The sequence below is a fragment of the Aplidium turbinatum genome, chromosome 4 (genome assembly GCF_918807975.1).
Source record: "Aplidium turbinatum chromosome 4, kaAplTurb1.1, whole genome shotgun sequence".
NCBI lineage: Eukaryota > Metazoa > Chordata > Ascidiacea > Aplousobranchia > Polyclinidae > Aplidium > Aplidium turbinatum.
In genome coordinates, this window is record NC_137475.1 from 14,058,319 (window position 1) to 14,082,721 (window position 24,403).

At 38.9% G+C, this 24,403-nt stretch overlaps 1 protein-coding gene across 1 annotated transcript in view; it reads left to right on the forward strand.

The window, feature by feature from the left end:
• Window positions 1-24,403, forward strand: part of LOC145768922 (uncharacterized) — a 65,978-nt gene that overhangs the window by 27,797 nt on the left and 13,778 nt on the right. The window contains exons 8-14 of the mRNA XM_082580527.1: window positions 3,737-3,836; window positions 5,965-6,113; window positions 11,581-11,680; window positions 17,265-17,340; window positions 17,432-17,580; window positions 18,258-18,343; window positions 22,602-22,701. Coding sequence (XP_082436653.1) covers window positions 3,737-3,836; window positions 5,965-6,113; window positions 11,581-11,680; window positions 17,265-17,340; window positions 17,432-17,580; window positions 18,258-18,343; window positions 22,602-22,701 — 760 coding nt within the window. The remainder of the gene's footprint in view (window positions 1-3,736; window positions 3,837-5,964; window positions 6,114-11,580; window positions 11,681-17,264; window positions 17,341-17,431; window positions 17,581-18,257; window positions 18,344-22,601; window positions 22,702-24,403) is intronic.

The following is a 24,403-nucleotide window of genomic DNA, read 5'->3' on the forward strand; positions in this document are numbered from 1 at the left end:
TGTACTGTCATCGCTTGATATTAAAACTAAATCAAGCAATGAGCTTTAGTAAACATTTTATTTGTAACAATTGTGTTCAGTTCAGTGTTCTTTTCACACTCATACTGTCCAATTTGGTTATACATGATCAAGAAACACTTTGCAGTTTACAGCACATCCCAGGGAGCTATTTATTTGTTTTTAACATTGTTTCAACGTCTAGAGACGTTGAATCGATGTAAAAAGTATCTGATTTGCTTTCTAGCTAGCGGTTGATACAGAAAAGTAAGTTAGCCTATTGGTGTCACATGGTGTTTGAACCACAACCTATCCAAAGGTAGTTACTTGCTTCGATAGGAGCTCGTTCCAACTTGGACCTTCGTGCACTTCAAAAACAAAAAGTGTCTAGAACTCCTGACTGATAAACTATGTCACGATGCATTACAAAACTGATTTGTTTCCATACCTACCAACAATGATCACTTTGAATGAAATAATTTTGCAACAATTTTGATAAAGTGAAGTGACAATAATCGTTTAGTCAAATCGTATTGGTAGGCTATAGAAAAGGTCGTTTGTACATTGCCAAAGGGAACTTCCGTTCTGCGTGACAAACTCAAAGTCGTGGCATAACGATAGGAAAAATAAATACATTTAGCAAGATATCAAATCTTGCAAAAAAAATCTTTTTTAGGCTGATTGTTATTATCATACAAAAAAATCACTAAAATTTTGACTTTTTTCTTCGGCAAAATTGAAGGTTTTTGATATTTTGAAAATGCACGTTTGTGTCTAAGCGATTGAAATGGCTTTTTTATGTTGTCAACTAGATTTGCAAGATAAGGTTTTCTACATGTTTTTCTAATTTGTTGGACATGCATTTTGTGTCAAGCTATTTCTTACGCATTAGAAAATTTCTTTCTCTTCAAATTTTGAAATAACATTTTAGATGCAGTTTGCTGTTGACGGCATTACTGCAAAAGCCATCTTTTGTAATTGATACATAACCAAAAACAAAAGGCGCATAAACTACTGCTGGCTGATAGACCACGTAACAATACATCATAATGATGTTTTTCCGAACCAAAGACCCAGAAAACCAATTTTGTTGTATATTAGTTCAGACGTTGAACCAATGACAAAAAGTGATTTGCTGATTTGAAACAAAGTGATTGCTGTTCCCAATGTGCAAACCTTTTGATAAAAGTAATCAAGTTTTGGCCACAGCTTTCTGGTCCACTGAGGCTACTCTGGTCAATCGACTCACGTTGCAAATAACTTATCGACATTATTGGGTAGGCTCACACTGAAGTTGTTTTGTGTAAAGTCTTGCTTGTGAAAAAGTCGAAGTAAAAACACAAAAATAAAGTAAGTTATATTTACAAAGTATTATATTCTTGAATCAACCACAGTTTTAAAAAAAAATAGTTTGAACAGGTTTCATGTAATAGAAACTACAATTGATATCATCGCGAAGGATCAAATAGCTGTGAAAATCACTTCGAACAATTGTTTGTTATGATTTTCATTTTTCATCATGCAAACCAAGGTGAACCTCAATATCATATTTTTATGCCAAACCATAAAAATCGTTTTTATTTTTTTTTAGTTACTTTTAGGAGACAAGGAAAACAATCCGTATAAAAAATAATTCAATTCAACATATTTCCCTTATTTTGTCAGATATGTATTTCGTGCAACAATTTTTTAGAAAAATTGCTGAGTATGGTATCGCGTTTTAGATGCAGTCAGAGAATGCAACTTCGCGGTTGATGGCGTTATTACAAAAGCCAATCTTTTGTCACGGAAATGTATTCGAAAACAAAAAGGCTCAAAAGCGGCTGACTGATAGGTTACGTTGCGATACGTTACAAAAACAAGGCATTGATTTCAGATTCTTTCAACCAAGCAAACAACTTTGCTCCAAATGACATAAACATCCAAATTTATTGAGAAAATGATATATGCCTACACCTTTTTGAGGTAAGCTTTTGTGAAAATAAGCTTTTGAAGATCAACATTTGAAAACAAAGTTTGAAATTATTGAGTTGGTCCTAATAGTGTTTCTGCTGAGATGTATCAAACTTTTCAATCCTCGTAGAGAAAAAATAATTTTGTAATCTTTCAAGCAACTGCAAAATTACCATTTAGGTAAAGATTCATTGCCGACAATACAGTATGTGCAATGTTTGTCAAAGCACAACAATTTCGCTGCGCGTGTTTTTCCACAAAAGCAGAGCAGTTTAGATAGACGATGTCAAGTTCTTTTCAATATCTTTAATCTCTCGTTTTTATAAAAACGTTTTAACAACATCCATAAATATTTATGTGAATATAAGTGTACCGGTACATGCAGAAGTTTATTGGCGGGTCAAGAACGCACTCCTTGTTGCTTTTCGACAAGAAATCAACAAAAAAACTTCCCACATCAGTTTGTTTGTTTTGTGAGATAGACTGAGTTTTGTCAAGAAATTTTCGTACGGCTTCTTGTTATAAGATAGAAACAAAATGTATTGGCCATAGAAAACTATGTAAAATTACATCTTTTTCAGCATGGCTTATCGTATACTTACTCTTTGATATAATTTCAAAGAAACCCAGATGTAATTAAAAGATTAATCAAAGCAACTCAAAACTCGAGTTTGCAAACAAAAGACGGAATCATTACGGTCGAATGCTTTACAACAAAGCCAACTCACGAGATATCTGCGTCGCAGTTCCACGCACGACGGCGCTCAGTAATCCTATTAATCCGTATAATTAGAAAACAAAAGGACTAGCTAGTAGCAGGCTAAAATATCCGAGTATGTTATGAAAATCATGTCATATCTCTAAAACTATAGACAATAGCAATGCCATTTAAAGCGGAATAAATACTTGAATAATTTTTAGGAAAAGTCAAAAAATTTCAAAGGTGTGGATTGCGTAGTTCTTTAGTGATATTGCTTTGAAAAGCGCCAAGTCCCACTCGACCCCCCCCCCCCCCACAGGACAAAGGGTTAATGCTGCAGGCTACTTAAATTTTAGAATTGTTTCCTGAAACCTATTTGTTTACGGACAACCTCAAAACTTTTCAGAAACCCTAAATGTTTGTGGACCTCAAGTTAGGAAACACTGGTATAAACCATCCATTCCTGAAACCTTTCTTCCTAATGTCGCCTTTTAGGTCAAAAAATGGGGTTGAGTGAGCAAACCGAGCAAACAAACTTTGCAAAAAAGAACAAACTTAAACATTATATTTCATTTGTGCCTCCCTGGATCTGCTGTTGAATTGTACAATGTGGGGTAACGTTTTTCATTTGTGCCTCCCTGGATCTGCTGTTGAATTGTACAATGTGGGGTAACGTTTTTCATTTGTGCCTCCCTGGATCTGCTGTTGAATTGTACAATGTGGGGTAACGTTTTTCATTTGTGCCTCCCTGGATCTGCTGTTGAATTGTACAATGTGGGGTAACGTTTTTAATTTGTTCCTCCCTGGATCTGCTGTTGAATTGTACAATGTGGGGTAACGTTTTTCAGCTGTGCCTCCCTGGATCTGCTGTTGAATTGTACAATGTGGAGTAACGTTTTTCATTTGTGCCTCCCTGGATCTGCTGTTGAATTGTACAATGTGTGGTAACGTTTTTCATTTGTGCCTCCCTGGATCTGCTGTTGAATTGTACAATGTGGGGTAACGTTTTTCATTTGTGCCTCCCTGGATCTGCTGTTGAATTGTACAATGTGGGGTAACATTTACTTTATTGTTTCAATTTTTCAGGAGTCTTTGCGAAAAAGCCAGAAAAGATTGCGAGCCCATTATGAAGTCTTTTGGTTTTGCATGGCCTGGTTCCTTACGTTGCTCCAACTTTCCTACGATTGTAAGTTAACAACAGATGCACTGCGGTTTGCTTGTAATATACTCGTCTTCTTCGTGTGAATAATATTTATTTTCGTCTGTGTGGATCGAGAGACTTTGATTTTTACCACCCTTAACCAGCAGCTGAGGAGACTTGGATATTTAGGCAAATGTCGAGCAGGCACTGTATTGACTGGTATTTCAGTGATTGAGATTCATGACGCGCGAAAAAATGATGGCTTCTGAGATTCATCGCGAAAAATAAATGCGATGAAGCTCAGACAATTGGTGTCTTCAAGGACAGAGAGGTTGTCTAGTGGTGTAGGTCGAAGGCACTAGTCCACTAAGCAAAGCGTCGTTTATGGCAGTGGACACTACGACTCCAGACAAGTTCACAATATCCTTATAGAGAGTAAACTAGCGCAATAGTGGAAGTGCGCAATGTTTTAACTGTGACACTCCAGCCAGAGCTAACCAGTTGGCATAGATGTTAAGCAAAAGGGGAGCCGACAGATCTCTGAGGGATGCGATTTTTTAAGCTTTGTAGCCTATTTGGATTACCATTTTCGATGGCGAGGGTAAAACGAGTTCCATGATCATGCGGATCATGTTCTGGAAGCAGGCGCAGCAGTTTAGAGGTGAGGTCATGGTGCCATACGTGTCGTAGGCCGCTGTAAAGTCGAAATACACAGCACAGGCCTTCTTCTTTGGCTCAAAGCAGTTTTTCGATTTGTTGAGTCAGCATAACAGAGACTTGGATGATGTTAAAACAATGAGACTTCCGCCCAGATGGCTCAGTTGGTTAAGCGCCTGATTTCATGAGCCAAAAATTACAGGTAAATTACACTGGTTTGATTCTCGGGCTAAGAGTGTGCGCTTAAGCAACGTGTTTAAGGACTGCTCTCCATTCAGCGGCACCTAGTGAATGGCATAATTTATAAGCAGCACTTCGACAACTAGCAGAAGCTTCACTCCGTCAATCTCGGTGAGCGGCCCTGCGTCTGTATCACTCTACGTCGTCTTACGTCGTTAGCCCTACTAGTCCGGGAGCGGGGATGGTTGACCCTGCATTGTTGTATTAAGTTTTTTTTACTGTTGATTTTGGTAGCCAAGGGTCTCTATTTTCAGAAACTGCTTGATGACATGTTGTCACCTTTGGGCAATTTGAGAAATTCAAGATGGCGTCCAAGATGGCCGCCATTACCTATAAATGACCATAACTCCCTATCCATTCACCTTAGAAAGGTGATTTTTGTCTCTAAACTTAGGTTGTAGGGGTCAAGCTATCCATAGAACGAAGTATTATCTTAATATTGTATTACATACAAAATGGTTATTTCCAAGATGGCGTCCAAGATGGCCGCCATTACCTATAAATGACCATAACTTCCTATCCATTCACCTTAGGAAGGTGATTTTTGTCTATACCTAGGTTGTAGGGGTCAAGCTATCCATTAGAACTAAGTATTATCTTAATATCGTATTACATACATAATGGTGATTTCCAAGATGGCGTTCAAGATGGCCGCCATTACCTATAAATGACCATAATTCCCTATCCATTCACCTTAGGAAGGTGATTTTTGTCTCTATACCTAGGTTGTAGGGGTCAAGCTATCCATTAAAACTAAGAATTATCTTAATATCGTATTACATACATAATGGTAATTTCCAAGATGGCCGCCATTACCTATAAATGAGCATAGCATAACTCCCTGTAGCCTAAATCCCATGTAACTATCATATTGTAGTAGACGGGCACTAATAATTCACTATTGTCTTTTTAGGTGCTGCCCGTCAGGGCCCGATTAACCATGATGCACAAGAGGCACAGGCCTCAGGCCCCCTGGTTTTAGGGCCCCCCATTTTTTTACATTAGTACCGTATGCGTAGGTAGTGAAAGTTGTTGTGCCAGTGTTCAGCTTAGTGTTCTTCAGTGTTCATTGTGCCAGCTTAGGGTTCGTGTAGTAACCCTAAGCAAACTCTCTACCAAAACTTTATTATCCCATGTCGTTGCAAATTATGAAAACTGGGAAACGAAACATTGTAAGCAGCTTTATGTGTATCTTGTCGGTCGAAATGTATATTAGTTTACTGTAAAATCAATCAAAAGACGTTGAATTATAAACTAAAAGCATTTTATGTTGTAGCCTATGCTACCTATAATGCGTATGATATGTATTATTATACAAATAGCTGCTTCACTTTCACAGGGCGGATGCGGCGAGGACATTCTGGAGTTTGCATGTCGGGTTAAATTCCCAGAATGTTTCAACAACGCACCACGAATGCCTTGCAGGTCATCACAATTATCACCATTCCAATGTTTTAGCTGTATAGTCAACTTTTTAATGTTTTGTATAATAGCCAGTAGTAGTGGCGGTGGGATGGCGCAGCGGATAAGGCTCTCGCTTTCCGATTATGCAATCATGGTTCGACTCCCGGCTTATGCTGGTTGTTGACAAACACCGCCCACCTCTACCCAGGGTGTAATGAATTGGGTGGGTGTAGTTGCTGAAGTAAAGGCGGCCGAGAGAAAGGAACTGGCCACCCTACTCTCGTTAGTACCGAAGGCTTAGTATAATGAGAACCTTATCTTCTCATCCCGCGATGCTTGGATTCAAGTATGGGACTCACCTTTTTATGATAGCCAGTAGCGTTGAGTAGGTAGTAGGAGAATATAGAACTGCGATGATTTTAAGGGCCCGGAACCTTTCCAGAAGGCTTGGGAACTTCAAAGAAACCATCGGATGTTCATAAATAGCGTGTTTGCATCTTAACCTTTTTGAGACATCTTTCTTTTTGAGAAAAACCACCTAAGAGCTTGTTTTTTCAATCGCTTGACCAGTAGGCAAGGCCAATTTCTCCTAGGTTTGCTGTTTTGGAAAGATGTCTTGTTGTTTTTTATTTTGAAGTGTAGGTCTGGGTACTCGAAAAACTCATTAGTAATTTACAGGACTTAAACTATATCCTATCAACAGCCTTGGTAATAACTTATTATTATTCTATTACTGTTTAGATGCATTCTCTATTAAAACATTTTTTTTACTTGTCTAGTGAAACACTAGTTCTTGACACCACATGATTGTTCCGCCTTTTCAATAATGCTGCAGAAACTTTAAGTGTGCAAAGAACTGCTCAAAGCAAGTATATTAAATTTTCTTTCTTTCGCCAATAAGATGCAACCTATTTGAGTCGATACAAAAAAGAGTTTGGCTTGTAATCTTTCATAAGGTTTTTTTAGCATCGTTAATGTTCCAAGTTTAGCTCAAGTTTTTAAAAAGTAAGTTACAGATTTTTATGTTCAGTATAGACTTATATGTATGATGAAGTGATAAATTTGTTTTTTTGTTTGAATACCAAAATTAACTTTCTGGATCTGTGGTTTCAAATATTTTTGTAGCCACAGACCATTTTAAAGCTTTAGCAAGTTTGTGGACCCTTAGAGTTCAGCTAGTAACCTTGAATGAAGATTTTACTAAATTACGCTTAAGTAGCCTATATGAATTTTAACCCTATTTCCTGTGACGTATTTTGGCCAGTTGACTTGCGGAGGGGGGGGTCGGTTCGACACTATCACTTTCAGCTCGTGTAACTCAAAAACCACGCAAAATAGATCAATCAAATTTTCACATGATGCAGATAATTTATCTGACAACATAGCATCGAAAATCTTTTGCAATTTGTTCAACAGAGTAACTTGAAAAATCAAATAATTTGATGGTTGGTCATATTTTTTTATTTGACTTGAGAAATCGTTTCTTAATTACTTTATAATTGAGTGTAACGGGATAATTCCATTGTGTTGGATTTTAATCTCTTACGCGTGGACGTCGTCCACGCTTCAATGAAATCGTAATTGGCGTCTGACTTGCGTTTGCTTGTTGTTTTGCCCGAGGCATTGCAAAAATCTTTCGCTTTGTCTCAACATTGAGACAATATCACTGCAGAGAATGAGACAATATCACGGCAAAATAAACTGTTTCAAGTCATTTTTGAGCCATATGTTATAGTCTACACATTTTCAAATGTACTGTCATCGCTTGATATTAAAACTAAATCAAGCAATGAGCTTTAGTAAACATTTTATTTGTAACAATTGTGTTCAGTTCAGTGTTCTTTTCACACTCATACTGTCCAATTTGGTTATACATGATCAAGAAACACTTTGCAGTTTACAGCACATCCCAGGGAGCTATTTATTTGTTTTTAACATTGTTTCAACGTCTAGAGACGTTGAATCGATGTAAAAAGTATCTGATTTGCTTTCTAGCTAGCGGTTGATACAGAAAAGTAAGTTAGCCTATTGGTGTCACATGGTGTTTGAACCACAACCTATCCAAAGGTAGTTACTTGCTTCGATAGGAGCTCGTTCCAACTTGGACCTTCGTGCACTTCAAAAACAAAAAGTGTCTAGAACTCCTGACTGATAAACTATGTCACGATGCATTACAAAACTGATTTGTTTCCATACCTACCAACAATGATCACTTTGAATGAAATAATTTTGCAACAATTTTGATAAAGTGAAGTGACAATAATCGTTTAGTCAAATCGTATTGGTAGGCTATAGAAAAGGTCGTTTGTACATTGCCAAAGGGAACTTCCGTTCTGCGTGACAAACTCAAAGTCGTGGCATAACGATAGGAAAAATAAATACATTTAGCAAGATATCAAATCTTGCAAAAAAAATCTTTTTTAGGCTGATTGTTATTATCATACAAAAAAATCACTAAAATTTTGACTTTTTTCTTCGGCAAAATTGAAGGTTTTTGATATTTTGAAAATGCACGTTTGTGTCTAAGCGATTGAAATGGCTTTTTTATGTTGTCAACTAGATTTGCAAGATAAGGTTTTCTACATGTTTTTCTAATTTGTTGGACATGCATTTTGTGTCAAGCTATTTCTTACGCATTAGAAAATTTCTTTCTCTTCAAATTTTGAAATAACATTTTAGATGCAGTTTGCTGTTGACGGCATTACTGCAAAAGCCATCTTTTGTAATTGATACATAACCAAAAACAAAAGGCGCATAAACTACTGCTGGCTGATAGACCACGTAACAATACATCATAATGATGTTTTTCCGAACCAAAGACCCAGAAAACCAATTTTGTTGTATATTAGTTCAGACGTTGAACCAATGACAAAAAGTGATTTGCTGATTTGAAACAAAGTGATTGCTGTTCCCAATGTGCAAACCTTTTGATAAAAGTAATCAAGTTTTGGCCACAGCTTTCTGGTCCACTGAGGCTACTCTGGTCAATCGACTCACGTTGCAAATAACTTATCGACATTATTGGGTAGGCTCACACTGAAGTTGTTTTGTGTAAAGTCTTGCTTGTGAAAAAGTCGAAGTAAAAACACAAAAATAAAGTAAGTTATATTTACAAAGTATTATATTCTTGAATCAACCACAGTTTTAAAAAAAAATAGTTTGAACAGGTTTCATGTAATAGAAACTACAATTGATATCATCGCGAAGGATCAAATAGCTGTGAAAATCACTTCGAACAATTGTTTGTTATGATTTTCATTTTTCATCATGCAAACCAAGGTGAACCTCAATATCATATTTTTATGCCAAACCATAAAAATCGTTTTTATTTTTTTTTAGTTACTTTTAGGAGACAAGGAAAACAATCCGTATAAAAAATAATTCAATTCAACATATTTCCCTTATTTTGTCAGATATGTATTTCGTGCAACAATTTTTTAGAAAAATTGCTGAGTATGGTATCGCGTTTTAGATGCAGTCAGAGAATGCAACTTCGCGGTTGATGGCGTTATTACAAAAGCCAATCTTTTGTCACGGAAATGTATTCGAAAACAAAAAGGCTCAAAAGCGGCTGACTGATAGGTTACGTTGCGATACGTTACAAAAACAAGGCATTGATTTCAGATTCTTTCAACCAAGCAAACAACTTTGCTCCAAATGACATAAACATCCAAATTTATTGAGAAAATGATATATGCCTACACCTTTTTGAGGTAAGCTTTTGTGAAAATAAGCTTTTGAAGATCAACATTTGAAAACAAAGTTTGAAATTATTGAGTTGGTCCTAATAGTGTTTCTGCTGAGATGTATCAAACTTTTCAATCCTCGTAGAGAAAAAATAATTTTGTAATCTTTCAAGCAACTGCAAAATTACCATTTAGGTAAAGATTCATTGCCGACAATACAGTATGTGCAATGTTTGTCAAAGCACAACAATTTCGCTGCGCGTGTTTTTCCACAAAAGCAGAGCAGTTTAGATAGACGATGTCAAGTTCTTTTCAATATCTTTAATCTCTCGTTTTTATAAAAACGTTTTAACAACATCCATAAATATTTATGTGAATATAAGTGTACCGGTACATGCAGAAGTTTATTGGCGGGTCAAGAACGCACTCCTTGTTGCTTTTCGACAAGAAATCAACAAAAAAACTTCCCACATCAGTTTGTTTGTTTTGTGAGATAGACTGAGTTTTGTCAAGAAATTTTCGTACGGCTTCTTGTTATAAGATAGAAACAAAATGTATTGGCCATAGAAAACTATGTAAAATTACATCTTTTTCAGCATGGCTTATCGTATACTTACTCTTTGATATAATTTCAAAGAAACCCAGATGTAATTAAAAGATTAATCAAAGCAACTCAAAACTCGAGTTTGCAAACAAAAGACGGAATCATTACGGTCGAATGCTTTACAACAAAGCCAACTCACGAGATATCTGCGTCGCAGTTCCACGCACGACGGCGCTCAGTAATCCTATTAATCCGTATAATTAGAAAACAAAAGGACTAGCTAGTAGCAGGCTAAAATATCCGAGTATGTTATGAAAATCATGTCATATCTCTAAAACTATAGACAATAGCAATGCCATTTAAAGCGGAATAAATACTTGAATAATTTTTAGGAAAAGTCAAAAAATTTCAAAGGTGTGGATTGCGTAGTTCTTTAGTGATATTGCTTTGAAAAGCGCCAAGTCCCACTCGACCCCCCCCCCCCCCCACAGGACAAAGGGTTAATGCTGCAGGCTACTTAAATTTTAGAATTGTTTCCTGAAACCTATTTGTTTACGGACAACCTCAAAACTTTTCAGAAACCCTAAATGTTTGTGGACCTCAAGTTAGGAAACACTGGTATAAACCATCCATTCCTGAAACCTTTCTTCCTAATGTCGCCTTTTAGGTCAAAAAATGGGGTTGAGTGAGCAAACCGAGCAAACAAACTTTGCAAAAAAGAACAAACTTAAACATTATATTTCATTTGTGCCTCCCTGGATCTGCTGTTGAATTGTACAATGTGGGGTAACGTTTTTCATTTGTGCCTCCCTGGATCTGCTGTTGAATTGTACAATGTGGGGTAACGTTTTTCATTTGTGCCTCCCTGGATCTGCTGTTGAATTGTACAATGTGGGGTAACGTTTTTCATTTGTGCCTCCCTGGATCTGCTGTTGAATTGTACAATGTGGGGTAACGTTTTTAATTTGTTCCTCCCTGGATCTGCTGTTGAATTGTACAATGTGGGGTAACGTTTTTCAGCTGTGCCTCCCTGGATCTGCTGTTGAATTGTACAATGTGGAGTAACGTTTTTCATTTGTGCCTCCCTGGATCTGCTGTTGAATTGTACAATGTGTGGTAACGTTTTTCATTTGTGCCTCCCTGGATCTGCTGTTGAATTGTACAATGTGGGGTAACGTTTTTCATTTGTGCCTCCCTGGATCTGCTGTTGAATTGTACAATGTGGGGTAACATTTACTTTATTGTTTCAATTTTTCAGGAGTCTTTGCGAAAAAGCCAGAAAAGATTGCGAGCCCATTATGAAGTCTTTTGGTTTTGCATGGCCTGGTTCCTTACGTTGCTCCAACTTTCCTACGATTGTAAGTTAACAACAGATGCACTGCGGTTTGCTTGTAATATACTCGTCTTCTTCGTGTGAATAATATTTATTTTCGTCTGTGTGGATCGAGAGACTTTGATTTTTACCACCCTTAACCAGCAGCTGAGGAGACTTGGATATTTAGGCAAATGTCGAGCAGGCACTGTATTGACTGGTATTTCAGTGATTGAGATTCATGACGCGCGAAAAAATGATGGCTTCTGAGATTCATCGCGAAAAATAAATGCGATGAAGCTCAGACAATTGGTGTCTTCAAGGACAGAGAGGTTGTCTAGTGGTGTAGGTCGAAGGCACTAGTCCACTAAGCAAAGCGTCGTTTATGGCAGTGGACACTACGACTCCAGACAAGTTCACAATATCCTTATAGAGAGTAAACTAGCGCAATAGTGGAAGTGCGCAATGTTTTAACTGTGACACTCCAGCCAGAGCTAACCAGTTGGCATAGATGTTAAGCAAAAGGGGAGCCGACAGATCTCTGAGGGATGCGATTTTTTAAGCTTTGTAGCCTATTTGGATTACCATTTTCGATGGCGAGGGTAAAACGAGTTCCATGATCATGCGGATCATGTTCTGGAAGCAGGCGCAGCAGTTTAGAGGTGAGGTCATGGTGCCATACGTGTCGTAGGCCGCTGTAAAGTCGAAATACACAGCACAGGCCTTCTTCTTTGGCTCAAAGCAGTTTTTCGATTTGTTGAGTCAGCATAACAGAGACTTGGATGATGTTAAAACAATGAGACTTCCGCCCAGATGGCTCAGTTGGTTAAGCGCCTGATTTCATGAGCCAAAAATTACAGGTAAATTACACTGGTTTGATTCTCGGGCTAAGAGTGTGCGCTTAAGCAACGTGTTTAAGGACTGCTCTCCATTCAGCGGCACCTAGTGAATGGCATAATTTATAAGCAGCACTTCGACAACTAGCAGAAGCTTCACTCCGTCAATCTCGGTGAGCGGCCCTGCGTCTGTATCACTCTACGTCGTCTTACGTCGTTAGCCCTACTAGTCCGGGAGCGGGGATGGTTGACCCTGCATTGTTGTATTAAGTTTTTTTTACTGTTGATTTTGGTAGCCAAGGGTCTCTATTTTCAGAAACTGCTTGATGACATGTTGTCACCTTTGGGCAATTTGAGAAATTCAAGATGGCGTCCAAGATGGCCGCCATTACCTATAAATGACCATAACTCCCTATCCATTCACCTTAGAAAGGTGATTTTTGTCTCTAAACTTAGGTTGTAGGGGTCAAGCTATCCATAGAACGAAGTATTATCTTAATATTGTATTACATACAAAATGGTTATTTCCAAGATGGCGTCCAAGATGGCCGCCATTACCTATAAATGACCATAACTTCCTATCCATTCACCTTAGGAAGGTGATTTTTGTCTATACCTAGGTTGTAGGGGTCAAGCTATCCATTAGAACTAAGTATTATCTTAATATCGTATTACATACATAATGGTGATTTCCAAGATGGCGTTCAAGATGGCCGCCATTACCTATAAATGACCATAATTCCCTATCCATTCACCTTAGGAAGGTGATTTTTGTCTCTATACCTAGGTTGTAGGGGTCAAGCTATCCATTAAAACTAAGAATTATCTTAATATCGTATTACATACATAATGGTAATTTCCAAGATGGCCGCCATTACCTATAAATGAGCATAGCATAACTCCCTGTAGCCTAAATCCCATGTAACTATCATATTGTAGTAGACGGGCACTAATAATTCACTATTGTCTTTTTAGGTGCTGCCCGTCAGGGCCCGATTAACCATGATGCACAAGAGGCACAGGCCTCAGGCCCCCTGGTTTTAGGGCCCCCCATTTTTTTACATTAGTACCGTATGCGTAGGTAGTGAAAGTTGTTGTGCCAGTGTGTCCACAGTTGTTATTTTTGAGTAACAATTTCAAATTGTGTAACGATTTTGCCGTAACAGTTGAGCACTCCTGCTCTGCATTGAAAGCGATTGCCAATAGGGGCCCCTAAACTTAGTTGTGCCTCGGGCCCCCATCAGCCTTAATCAAGCCCTGCTGCCCATAGCCTATAATATAGTATGACGATCACCAATAGTGAAACATGAATGGAGAACAGTGCTTTTTCGTGTCCAAATTTGGATGTGAGAATAAGGCTGAACCGTTGAAAGACACTGTTGAAAGTCCGTTGAAAGAACCGTTGAAAGTCCGTCCGTTGAAAGAACCGTTGAAAGTCCGCCCCGATAGCTCAGTGGTTACGCGCCGGGCTCAAGATCACACGGCGCTGGTTCGACTCTCGGGGTGTGCGTTTGAGCAACGCATTTCAGGACTGCTCTCCATTCAGCGGCACCTAGTGAATGGAATAATTTCTCGGCAACAAGACTTCAACAATCGGAAAACTTCACTCTGCCAATCTCGGTAACCGGCCCTGCGTCAAGTGCCTCTACAAGTATGCGAACAAGTACCAGGAATAACCTATCAAGTCTTTGTCAGTCCGAGGATAAAGATTCAAAACCAACCAACCAACCAACCAACCACTGGTCCTGTCAGTATTCAAAACTTTATCAAGCATAGCAAAATCTATGGGGACAGGTATCATGAACTTCTTGAAGAAAAAGTTAGTGAAAATCCTGAATGCACAGTTAAATGTCACAAAAACTGTGCTTCAACATACACTTCAAGCCTCCAGGTTCAAAGGCATAAAAGGAAGAATCCAGAAAGTTACTCGTTTTACATTCCGCCTAAGACCAGGAGACGGTCATCACTGCCAGGGTTTATCTTCAAAGTACATTGTTTGTTTTGTGGTGAAACTTGTGTGCTTGAAAAACATCCTAAACGTTGGCGACCAGCATATTCATGTCGGGAAATAGGCAGCGCAGGTGGCAAGAAGTCACTCAAGCAAACTATACGTGAAGCCTGCGAACGGCGTCAAGATGAGCTATCAGAAGTTGTGCGACAAAGGGTAGATATCACTGTAAGTGACCTTCACGCAGCTGATGCAAGGTATCATGTGGATTGCCGAAATAGCTTCTTGTCAGAAAAAATGTGGCTTCAGCTGCAACCAAGTCTGATAGCCAAACTAACATTGATTGTGCCTTTAAACCACTTGTTGTAATGATCAAAGACTCGTCCGGCTTCCTGAATTCAGTTGAGTTGCATGAAGCATAGGCTACAAAGAATTCGGGAGTGATAGTCTCACACGTCGTTTAATTGTCCCAAACCAGATTTACGCAAAGGTGATTTGCCTGCAGGTTATTGGGCGGGACAAGGTTGTGCTTGGTCATGAACTTGCGTCAGTTTCAACATCCATGTTTGATGATACTGGAGATATGAGGGTTGTGAAATCTAAATGTACCTTAAAGAAAATTCTCCAAGTTGAGGTGTCTGATAGAGTTGCTGGCAGCGCAGAAGGTTCTACTAACCTCTTTCAAAATCAAGAAGCAACTGATAGTTGATGATTTTGTCCAGGATAAGAAGTTTCATGAGGACAACACACAACATCATAAGTTAGTGGTAACAGGAGCAGATCCGGTGCCAATCAAAATCAGTGAAGGTGGAATTGTCATCTCACGGGCAGATCTGTTAACTTCACACGAAGAAGCAGATAACGTCATTGTTCAACAGGTCTTGAGTGGTGCCTCGCAAAATGCAGAAAGCAAAATCACTGTCGTTGCCGATGACACTGACATCTTTGTACTGTTGCTGCATTATCATCACATGGCAAATCTCAAGAATGTTGTATTGATGGAGTCCCCAATCAAAGGAAGCGCGGTGCTTGATATAGGAAAAAAACTGTAGGCTACAGTCTACAGAAGCATTGTCAGGTAGTCAAATGACTACTCACGGTACATGCACTTTCTGGCTGTGACATCGTCGCCTCCTATTTCAAAATTGGGAAGGCTACTGCATTCGTAACACTTCAATAGATCAAACGAAATATGGTTGGGTAAAGGATGACCAAAACAAGTCCCTTCAACCAGTCACCCTACCTGATGAAGTCGAACTAGCCCCAGAGATGGTATACGACGTCTAATAAAATATGGATGCCACAGTACTACTCCATGCAGTTCACGTGCTTGTAGGTGCAACTCTGCTAACATGAAATGCACAATATTTTGCGCCTGCTATAATCGGGTTGCTATAACCTGACATCATAGAATAGTATGTAAGATAATTTAGTGTTACTACGGCCATGAATTTCACACAAATTGCGGTGGGATGGCGCAACGTTGTTGGCTTTCCAATTATGCAAACCTGGTTCGACTTCCGGCTTCAGCTGGTTGTTGAAAAACACCGCTCAACTCTACCCAGGGTGTAATAAATTGGGTGGGCGTAGTTGCTGAAGTAAAGGCGGCCGAGAGAAAGGAACTGGCTACCCTACTCTCCTCAGTGCCGAAGGCTTAGTACAATGAGAACCTTATCTTCTCATACCCGACACTTGAATCAAGTATGGGACCCCCCTTTACCTTTTACGGCCATCTTGGAAATTACCATTATGTATGTAATACGATATTAAGATAATACTTAGTTCTAGTGGATAGCTTGACCCCTACAACCTAGGTATAGATAAAAATCACTTTCCTTAGGTGAATGGATAGGAAGTTAAGGTCATTTATAGGTAATGGCGGCCATCTTGGACGCCATCTTGGAAATTACCATTATGTATGTAATACGATATTAAGATAATACTTCGTTCTATGGATAGCTTGACCCCTACAACCTAAGTTTAGAGACAAAAATCATCTTTCTAAGGTGAATGGATAGGGAGTTATGGTCATTTATAGGTAATGGCGGCCATCTTGGACGCCATCTTGGAAATTACCATTATGTGATACGATATTAACGTAATACTTAGTTCTAATGGATAGCTTGATCCCTACAACCTAGGTATAGAGACAAAAATCACCTTCCTAAGGTGAATGGGTAGGGAGTTATGGTCATTTATAGGTAATGGCGGCCATCTTGAACGCCATCTTGGAAATCACCATTATGTATGTAATACGATATTAAGATAATACTTAGTTCTAATGGATAGCTTGACCCCTAAAACCTAGGTATAGACAAAAATCACCTTCCTAAGGTGAATGGATAGGAAGTTATGGTCATTTATAGGTAATGGCGGCCATCTTGGACGCCATCTTGGAAATAACCATTTTGTATGTAATACGATATTAAGATAATACTTCGTTCTATGGATAGCTTGACCCCTACAACCTAAGTTTAGAGACAAAAATCACCTTTCTAAGGTGAATGGATAGGGAGTTATGGTCATTTATAGGTAATGGCGGCCATCTTGGACGCCATCTTGAATTTCTCAAATTGCCCAAAGGTGACAACATGTCATCAAGCAGTTTCTGAAAATAGAGACCCTTGGCTACCAAAATCACCAGTAAAAAAAACTTAATACCGCAATGCAAGGTTAAGGGAAAAAATGGCGTTTGGCTCCCAGACTATACGTCGTCTTTACAAGTATGCAAAGCTACCAGGATTAAGTTCTCAAAGAAGCTTTCTCAGTCCAAAGAAAAAGATTCAATCAATCAAACTTCAAGTAAGTTACAAAAAAAAAGTTTCAGCAAATTGTACTTGCCTTAGGATTGTGGGGGAAATGTATTTACGACATCCTTACCCGCTGTGACGTCAGATACCACTCGTCAGCCTCAAATCAATGGTAAGTAAATGTATTGAAAAACAGTTTTTGAGAGTGGAAACAAACCAGATACTGAGCAATTACGTTGTCACACTTTAATAAATTTACAAAGGTGTTGTGGAAGTAGCAACTTGCGAAGCTATCAGAGTGGACGTTTGCAGTTCTTTTTCATACGAAATGACTTCCTTCCCCAATAAATTTAGTCAAGCATCTCAAGAGGAAGTGCTAGTAATGTTAAATCAGATGAGACCTTTGATTCAGGTAAATATGGTTGTTGCGATGCTACCAGATTTTTCCTTGTTAGCAAACTTTACTGAGCGTGTACGTTGTTTCTTCTACCTTTTTTCTGTCTGTTGCTGCTTTAAGAGGTTTTCTTCTCGTGGATCTACAGTAGCCTACAAACCGAAGTGGCAGATTGGTTTAACCACCCATCTCTCATTAAGCCGTTTTTAATTTTTTTACGAGTTTGCCATTATTGCATTTGTACAGACTACCTTTTACTTTTTGTCATCGTGTTTATTTATATTTTTTCTCCAAACCAATGTTGAGAAGACGTTTTGTTGTAATACAGCCAAAAATGGTCTGAGGTAATGTGAAGAAAGTGTGAATAAAGAGTGCACTTGTATTTCTTGAAGTTTAATGATTTTGTTTTAGTTTATTTTCAACTTGTTTGTTTTGAACATCTCTAGTGATAGCCTACAAGCCTACGGACTACGGTACTCGTAGAAGGGAAAGCTTGTAACTTTCGTAGCCTTGACCTACTTTGTTTTTTGCATGCAATAATATTATAATCAAAACAACACACTGAACAAATAGACAACACCATGCACCTGCATAATACTCTGAAATAGAGTATAGATTACTGCAAACATAAACATGTTCTCTGAAACCAGAAACACTAACTTTTTCTTTGAATTTGCAAGGATTTGTATTTCCAGACAAACTGCAGTCCGCATCTGGAAAAACTTCTTTGTCGCCTTTTCATACCAGAATGCAAAAACAAAAAAGTGCAATCAACATGCAGGTGATAATGTTAAAGTGCTGAATCAAGGCTTTGATATTTAAAAAATATGAATTTGCTACCAATACAAACAAAACAATCTACATTAGTCTGTGATGTCGTAGTGCAGGGGTCACCAACTGGCGGCCCGCCACGCTGTTATGAGCGGCCCGCGGAAGGTATCAGCGTACAAGTATAACCAAAAATACTTTTCTTGAGGAGTTAAAGAAGAAGAAGGCAAAAAATACTTTCCGGGAAGCATATTTTCGCTTTGCATACGATTCCACCGACCGACCAATCCGATTGTAGATCTAGGTGGAGGTCGCTTAACGTTATTCCAATGCGATGTCCAACCACACTGTCCCAGTGGTTGATTAAAACGTCTGTTTTCGAAATTGTCTATGAGCATAGAGTTGCTTATTAAGTTTGTAAATTTCATGTAAACTCTATTGTGCGTTTCACCGTTATTGTGTTTCATGAGCAGTGTTCCCTTTATGCAAGTTTTTGTTGGCAAAATAGGTCGGTGTGCAAACTGAATTTTTAATAAATTGGCAAAATATTATATTTTTAAAAATTTATAAGATTTTTTCTGGTTGTAATACGAAAATATTTAGCTTAGTATTAGTACTGAAAAATGTTGTTAATCAACAATTCTTGCCATGCTGATAAGCACCGCAAGTGACAGTTGTCTAACATTAATCAAAGAAAGACGGTTTCAGACTCTCACAAAAAGGATGAAAAACCAATTTATTGCTTTTTTAGAAGACACACTGTTCATGAGTTACGATAGAAACTTTTTTTCGGTGATTTCCTCAAGCGTTTGTTTCATGGTGCCTGGTTTCTTTCTCCCTGTTATTGGAGCCTATTTTTCACTGATATGTTTGCAGGTCACCATTGTTGCCTGTATTGAGATGTGTCAAACATTTCCTTGTTTACTGAAACTGTTAATTGCAAGATATCTTTTGTGAAGCGAAGTGACAACGCCACTCTTGCTTGGTGATGTGAATATTCTGATGAAACCGCTCGCCTCGCTACAAGTGCACAAAACAAGTGGCCTCGTTTATTAGACATTGTTAAAGAAATCAAAAGTGTTGTTAAATGAGCTTGGCCTGGCGATAGCGTTGTTCAACTAATTTTGTTGCTGCGGTATTCTAAGATAAATATTAACATGTAACGCTGGATACTGGGTACGAAATGCGTTCTTTTCTAGCATAAGAGTCAATCAAACTAAAATTTTATTAGTGCGGCCCGCCACAGCTCTCTTTAGTGCTAAAATGGCCCGCATGCAAAAAAGGTTGGTGACCCCTGCCGTGGTGTATATACTGTACAATAGGGTGGGTCGATTTTCACATAAAACTGTTGGATTGTCGCATAAATCGGTATTTAGGTGAGGCTTGCCATACTAAATAAAGTGTTAAAATTTCAATGTGATGGTGTGCTTCTAACCACTTACCCCAGGTGGTATGGAAAAATACAGTTTTCTACTTCACGGTAAATTATATTCAACAGGTAGGCTACAGTGAAAACGAAACACAATTGAAATGTAATGAGTTAAAGCCAAACCTGGATGTTAAACTAAACAACACAGTCTTTCTTTGCTTCAAATATAGGCCGCTGCTTCCTTGCATCTAAGATAGAATAAATCATAGAGTTCCTTTTTTCCTTTCCGAGAGTTTTGAGGATGACCTCAGCGACTACACGAATCATTTTATCAACGGCTTGAGTCTGTGGTGTGTATGACGACTTTACTGGGACTGACTTTATTGCATCCCAAACCCCAACCACTTGCTCTACTCAAGTCTCTACGAGTCTGTGAACGAGAAACCTATGCGACTGAAATCGAGACACCCATTTGTACGTGCCGCACAACTCCTGATGAAAAGTGCTGAAGACCAATCCATCAGTGCGGCTACCTGGGCGGACCACCAATGGAGCTCGGAGTGGAAGAAGAACTCCTCAAGACTCCAAAGTTTCATCTCCGATACCAGCCACCATCCAACCGGAATGCATTTGCCAAGGAAGGCCTGGGTGCGGCTCAACCGCCTGCGTACTGGCGTCGGACTATTTCGCTTCAACATGCACAAATGGGGGATGGCTCCATCCGCGATCTGTGAGTGTGGCATGGAGGAACAAACCGTAGACCACACCATCTGTAACTGCGCCACCTACCATGCGCCAAATGGTGTGCGTGGTCTGCGTGAATTGGATGACGAATCAATTCAATGGCTGCTCGACACCTGCCCAAACATCTAGACCGCGTCGCCGCCACTGCCCAAGGGTGGTAAAAGGCAGAGCCCCTCGACCCTTGAAGTGGCGAAGAAGAAGAAGAAGTTCATTTCTTAGATGATAATAATGGTGGTTCAGTAACGTCAATCTGTGTCCAGTCGATCATATCAATATAATCCATTGCATTAAGATTAACTTGATCAGCAGGGCGATGGAATCTTCATATTATTGTAGATGAAAGCTTTCATGCTTTCAGAATTCGCCTAACAGCTACTTCACGAATGACAGGTCTATTGTCATGAAACATGGCATATAGCAAGTTCTCGGGGTGAGCTGCATAAGAATTTTGCTCGAACGATTTGTCGATGACAGACTGCACTTCTACTGGCTCAAGTCCACGACTGAGTTGTATCATAAAGAAAAGTACTGCTGGAGCATTGCTGATATCTGTGGCCATCTTAGTGCAAACTATACAGGCCCATATACAGTTGCAATGAATCGTGTCGATGTCTTAACAGCTTCTGATGGATAGGTTTGACTAACATAATAGCGGCACATTCGCTTTGCTCCTGTGAATGATTATATTGTATTTTACAGGATCTCTGTGTAAGAGTGTTTCAGAGCATTCCTCAGAACTGATTGCATGGCAGATTTCCAAAAGATACATCTGATCTGTGCTTAAATCTTTGAATTGTCCAATTTTGGCAAATGGGGAGTTTCAATTTTATCAAACAATGCGATCTCCAAGGCTATAAGGCTTGACCACAGAATATCGCCAATTTCACCAATAAATTTTTCTGGACCAGATGTCTTTCCAAATAATCCAAATAGATGCTGCAATGGTATGGTAACTCACTGATGGGCAGCAAAGGCCAATATATATTCCACTGAACTTCATACTGGATAATGGATATGATCTTCTTTCTAGCAATTACTCCATTACGATTCCCAGTGTTCACTGCTGTCCCGTCACAACCTGTTATTCGAATTCCATCCATGTTCATATTCTCGTCGATCATAAGTTATTGACGACATGTTGGGTTGGTTTCAATCCAGTGCGCCTCTTGACTCGGCTATGTCTCACTTTCCGTGGGTCAATAATGATGTCTGTAGGGAAGTCTTTTGATGGGCTTCCCTTGCAACACAAGGGATTGGGATGGTATTGTAGGCACTACTTGTTGAGACACTCTCCATGAAACTCGGATCATTATCGGATGAATAAGATAAAGAGTCAATTTTACAAAGTTTTTTTGTGGCGTGTTAAACCGCACAACTATTAGAAGTTCGCTCACTGCGCAGGATTGCCGGACTGGGCGAAAAAATGAGATAAAATGACAAAAATTTCCGCAACTTTTCGCCCAATCTGGCAACCCTGTTACAGAAACAGGGGTCATTGGGGTAATGGGTTGCTGTGCACAAAACGATTTTAAACTTTGAGAAAATGTTCAGAAGGTAAAGCTGCACCTATGTTCAAATTTATATGATAAATGGAGAAATCGACCCACCCTACTGTACAATGTATCAGCAGCTGAATTTTGAGCGTTGCATCAGTCTATAGGCTACAACAAACTTTAAATTTCAATAATATAAATTTACGAGGCCTATGGTATGTGGAGGCTGACTTTACTAAAAAGCAAAGGGTGCCAAAGTAGTTTCACCTTTATACTATAGCATTGACAGGGGGTCTAGAGGGTACTCTTGGACTCGGGTCTGGGATGATTCTAGTGGTTCATAATCTTTCCAAGGGGTCCAGGAACTTGAAGGAAACACAGCGTATTTTTAGATATAATACGTTTTTCTTAGAAGTGTCTTAATTCGGGGCCCGAGGATCTTTCTACCAGGCCCAAGTTATCCTCTCAACAGCCGTTCCTTTCTATAGAACTAGTATGGCCTACAGCTGAAAGATGACATAAACCACAAGTAGCCAACAACAACAAAAAATCGCACAAAAACAATTTTATTTGAGCTTTGATAGACCATCAATCTACCTATTTTCAACGTTTATTTTTGTCGTCTGTTTTTATGCTTAAGTTTAACCCCGCACATGCATTTGCAGAAGTCTCTGCGCTGGTGTGAGGACTGCTTGCGAGCCGGTATTGAGTGGTATGGGCTTTCCATGGCCTGAGTCTATGAACTGCGACAACTTTCCTGTAACAGTAAGTCCACTCATTTAAATTGCCTGTTGTCAAAAAGTTTAGGCGAGGTTTACTTATGAAAACACTGTTAACAGGTAAAGTTGACAATCATGTCTACCAGTGTAATGGCAACTTTTTTAAAAAAAAACCTTGCATTTGAGTGGAGTAGCGGTCAGTGGAGAGATGTCTCACTCCATGGTCTTCAATACTCGGTGCTGTCACACAGTGGTGCCGAAGTTAGTTGAGGATTGGGGAGATAAATCAACATTTATGTCAAACTTTAGACGATTTTGGACATAGGGGGGATGCATATTTTTATACACAATTTTAGTGGTACCGATATTAAGTTTATTAAACAATCACCGGACCTTGGTAAATTAGCTGCAAACAGCACAATATACAGATAAGAAATCATGCAGATAAAAGTGCTACCAGCACAGTGTTCTTGTGAATGACTGCTGCAAGATTAAGAAACGGGCAAAGAAAAATTGGTACCTCCAGCGGGATTCGAACCTATGACCTTCCAATAAATAGTTAGTTTTTTCAAAAAAAAAAAAAGTTATATTTTTCTTCTTGTCCTCTCCTTCACGAGAATCACTACACTTAGTGCACTATAGGACAAAGTCACTAGTCAAGAGACTAAAAACAATCGAAGCTACAGAAGAACATCTGCAATTTATGACAAAAATAATAACTTTCAAACACATCACAAGAACTTATTACAAACGAACATATTGCATCTTTACGGTAGTGCGCATTGAATACTCATTAGCAATGCCATTTATGCTGATGTCATTAAGAATATTTTGGTGAATGTTGCAAACAATGCTAGCAGCCTAGCATTCAACCTTTTCTGTCCCAAAGTATTTCTCAACCAGGTTTTCAATCTACGAAGATTGGAAAACGACCTCTCACAAGTAGCAGAGCTTACCGGGCATACTAAGAGGATCTTATTCAGCTGGAGTATTTAAGAATAGAGAGGTTTTTCCAACTCGAACAATGACTGGTAAGCTCTTTTAGCATAGTAGCCTAGGCTACAGAAATTTTGCTACTGTTGCCTTTCTGAATGGATCAATTTGATAACTCCTCGATCGTCTATTCAGCTCTGGATAATTTTTGAAAATTGAAGTCTTGAAAATTCGTGTAAGTTCTTTATACTTTGCCGAATCGGAATTCAGGCTACTTTCAAACCGTTCGGTCAGTTCAAAGATAACTCTGTCCATGAATTAACTGATTGTAAAGTGTTTTATAATGCAGTTGATTGTCTGCAGTAGCTGCCGTTGAGCCTCCACCCAATCTTTCATGGACTCTTATTTGCCGTGGTGCTTGGAAAGGCGTGATAAAATTAGCAGCAAAATTTTCCGAAAGTGAAGCTGCATTTTTGTAATTGTTCTCAAATTCCAAATCATGATATTTCTCTAGAGTGATTTTCAAGGTTTGAAACAGCTCTTCACGAGAGTCAATGTCAAAGTTTTCTCCTTGCAACGTGATACTAATTGCTCCATAAGTGCCAAAGGCTTCAAAATCAGCTTAAGTCCCAAGTATGTTTCATCTTCAACGAAGCTAAAACCTCAATTGCTAAGGTAACAGGGATCAGTAGTCAGTAGATGTAACAGAAAATATATTTCGCACTTGCTAGTGCATCGTCAGTTCTGATAAAGGGCAGTTAAAGCCTACAAGTAATGTTTTAAATAGCAATACAGTGACGCAATAATGTCAAAAC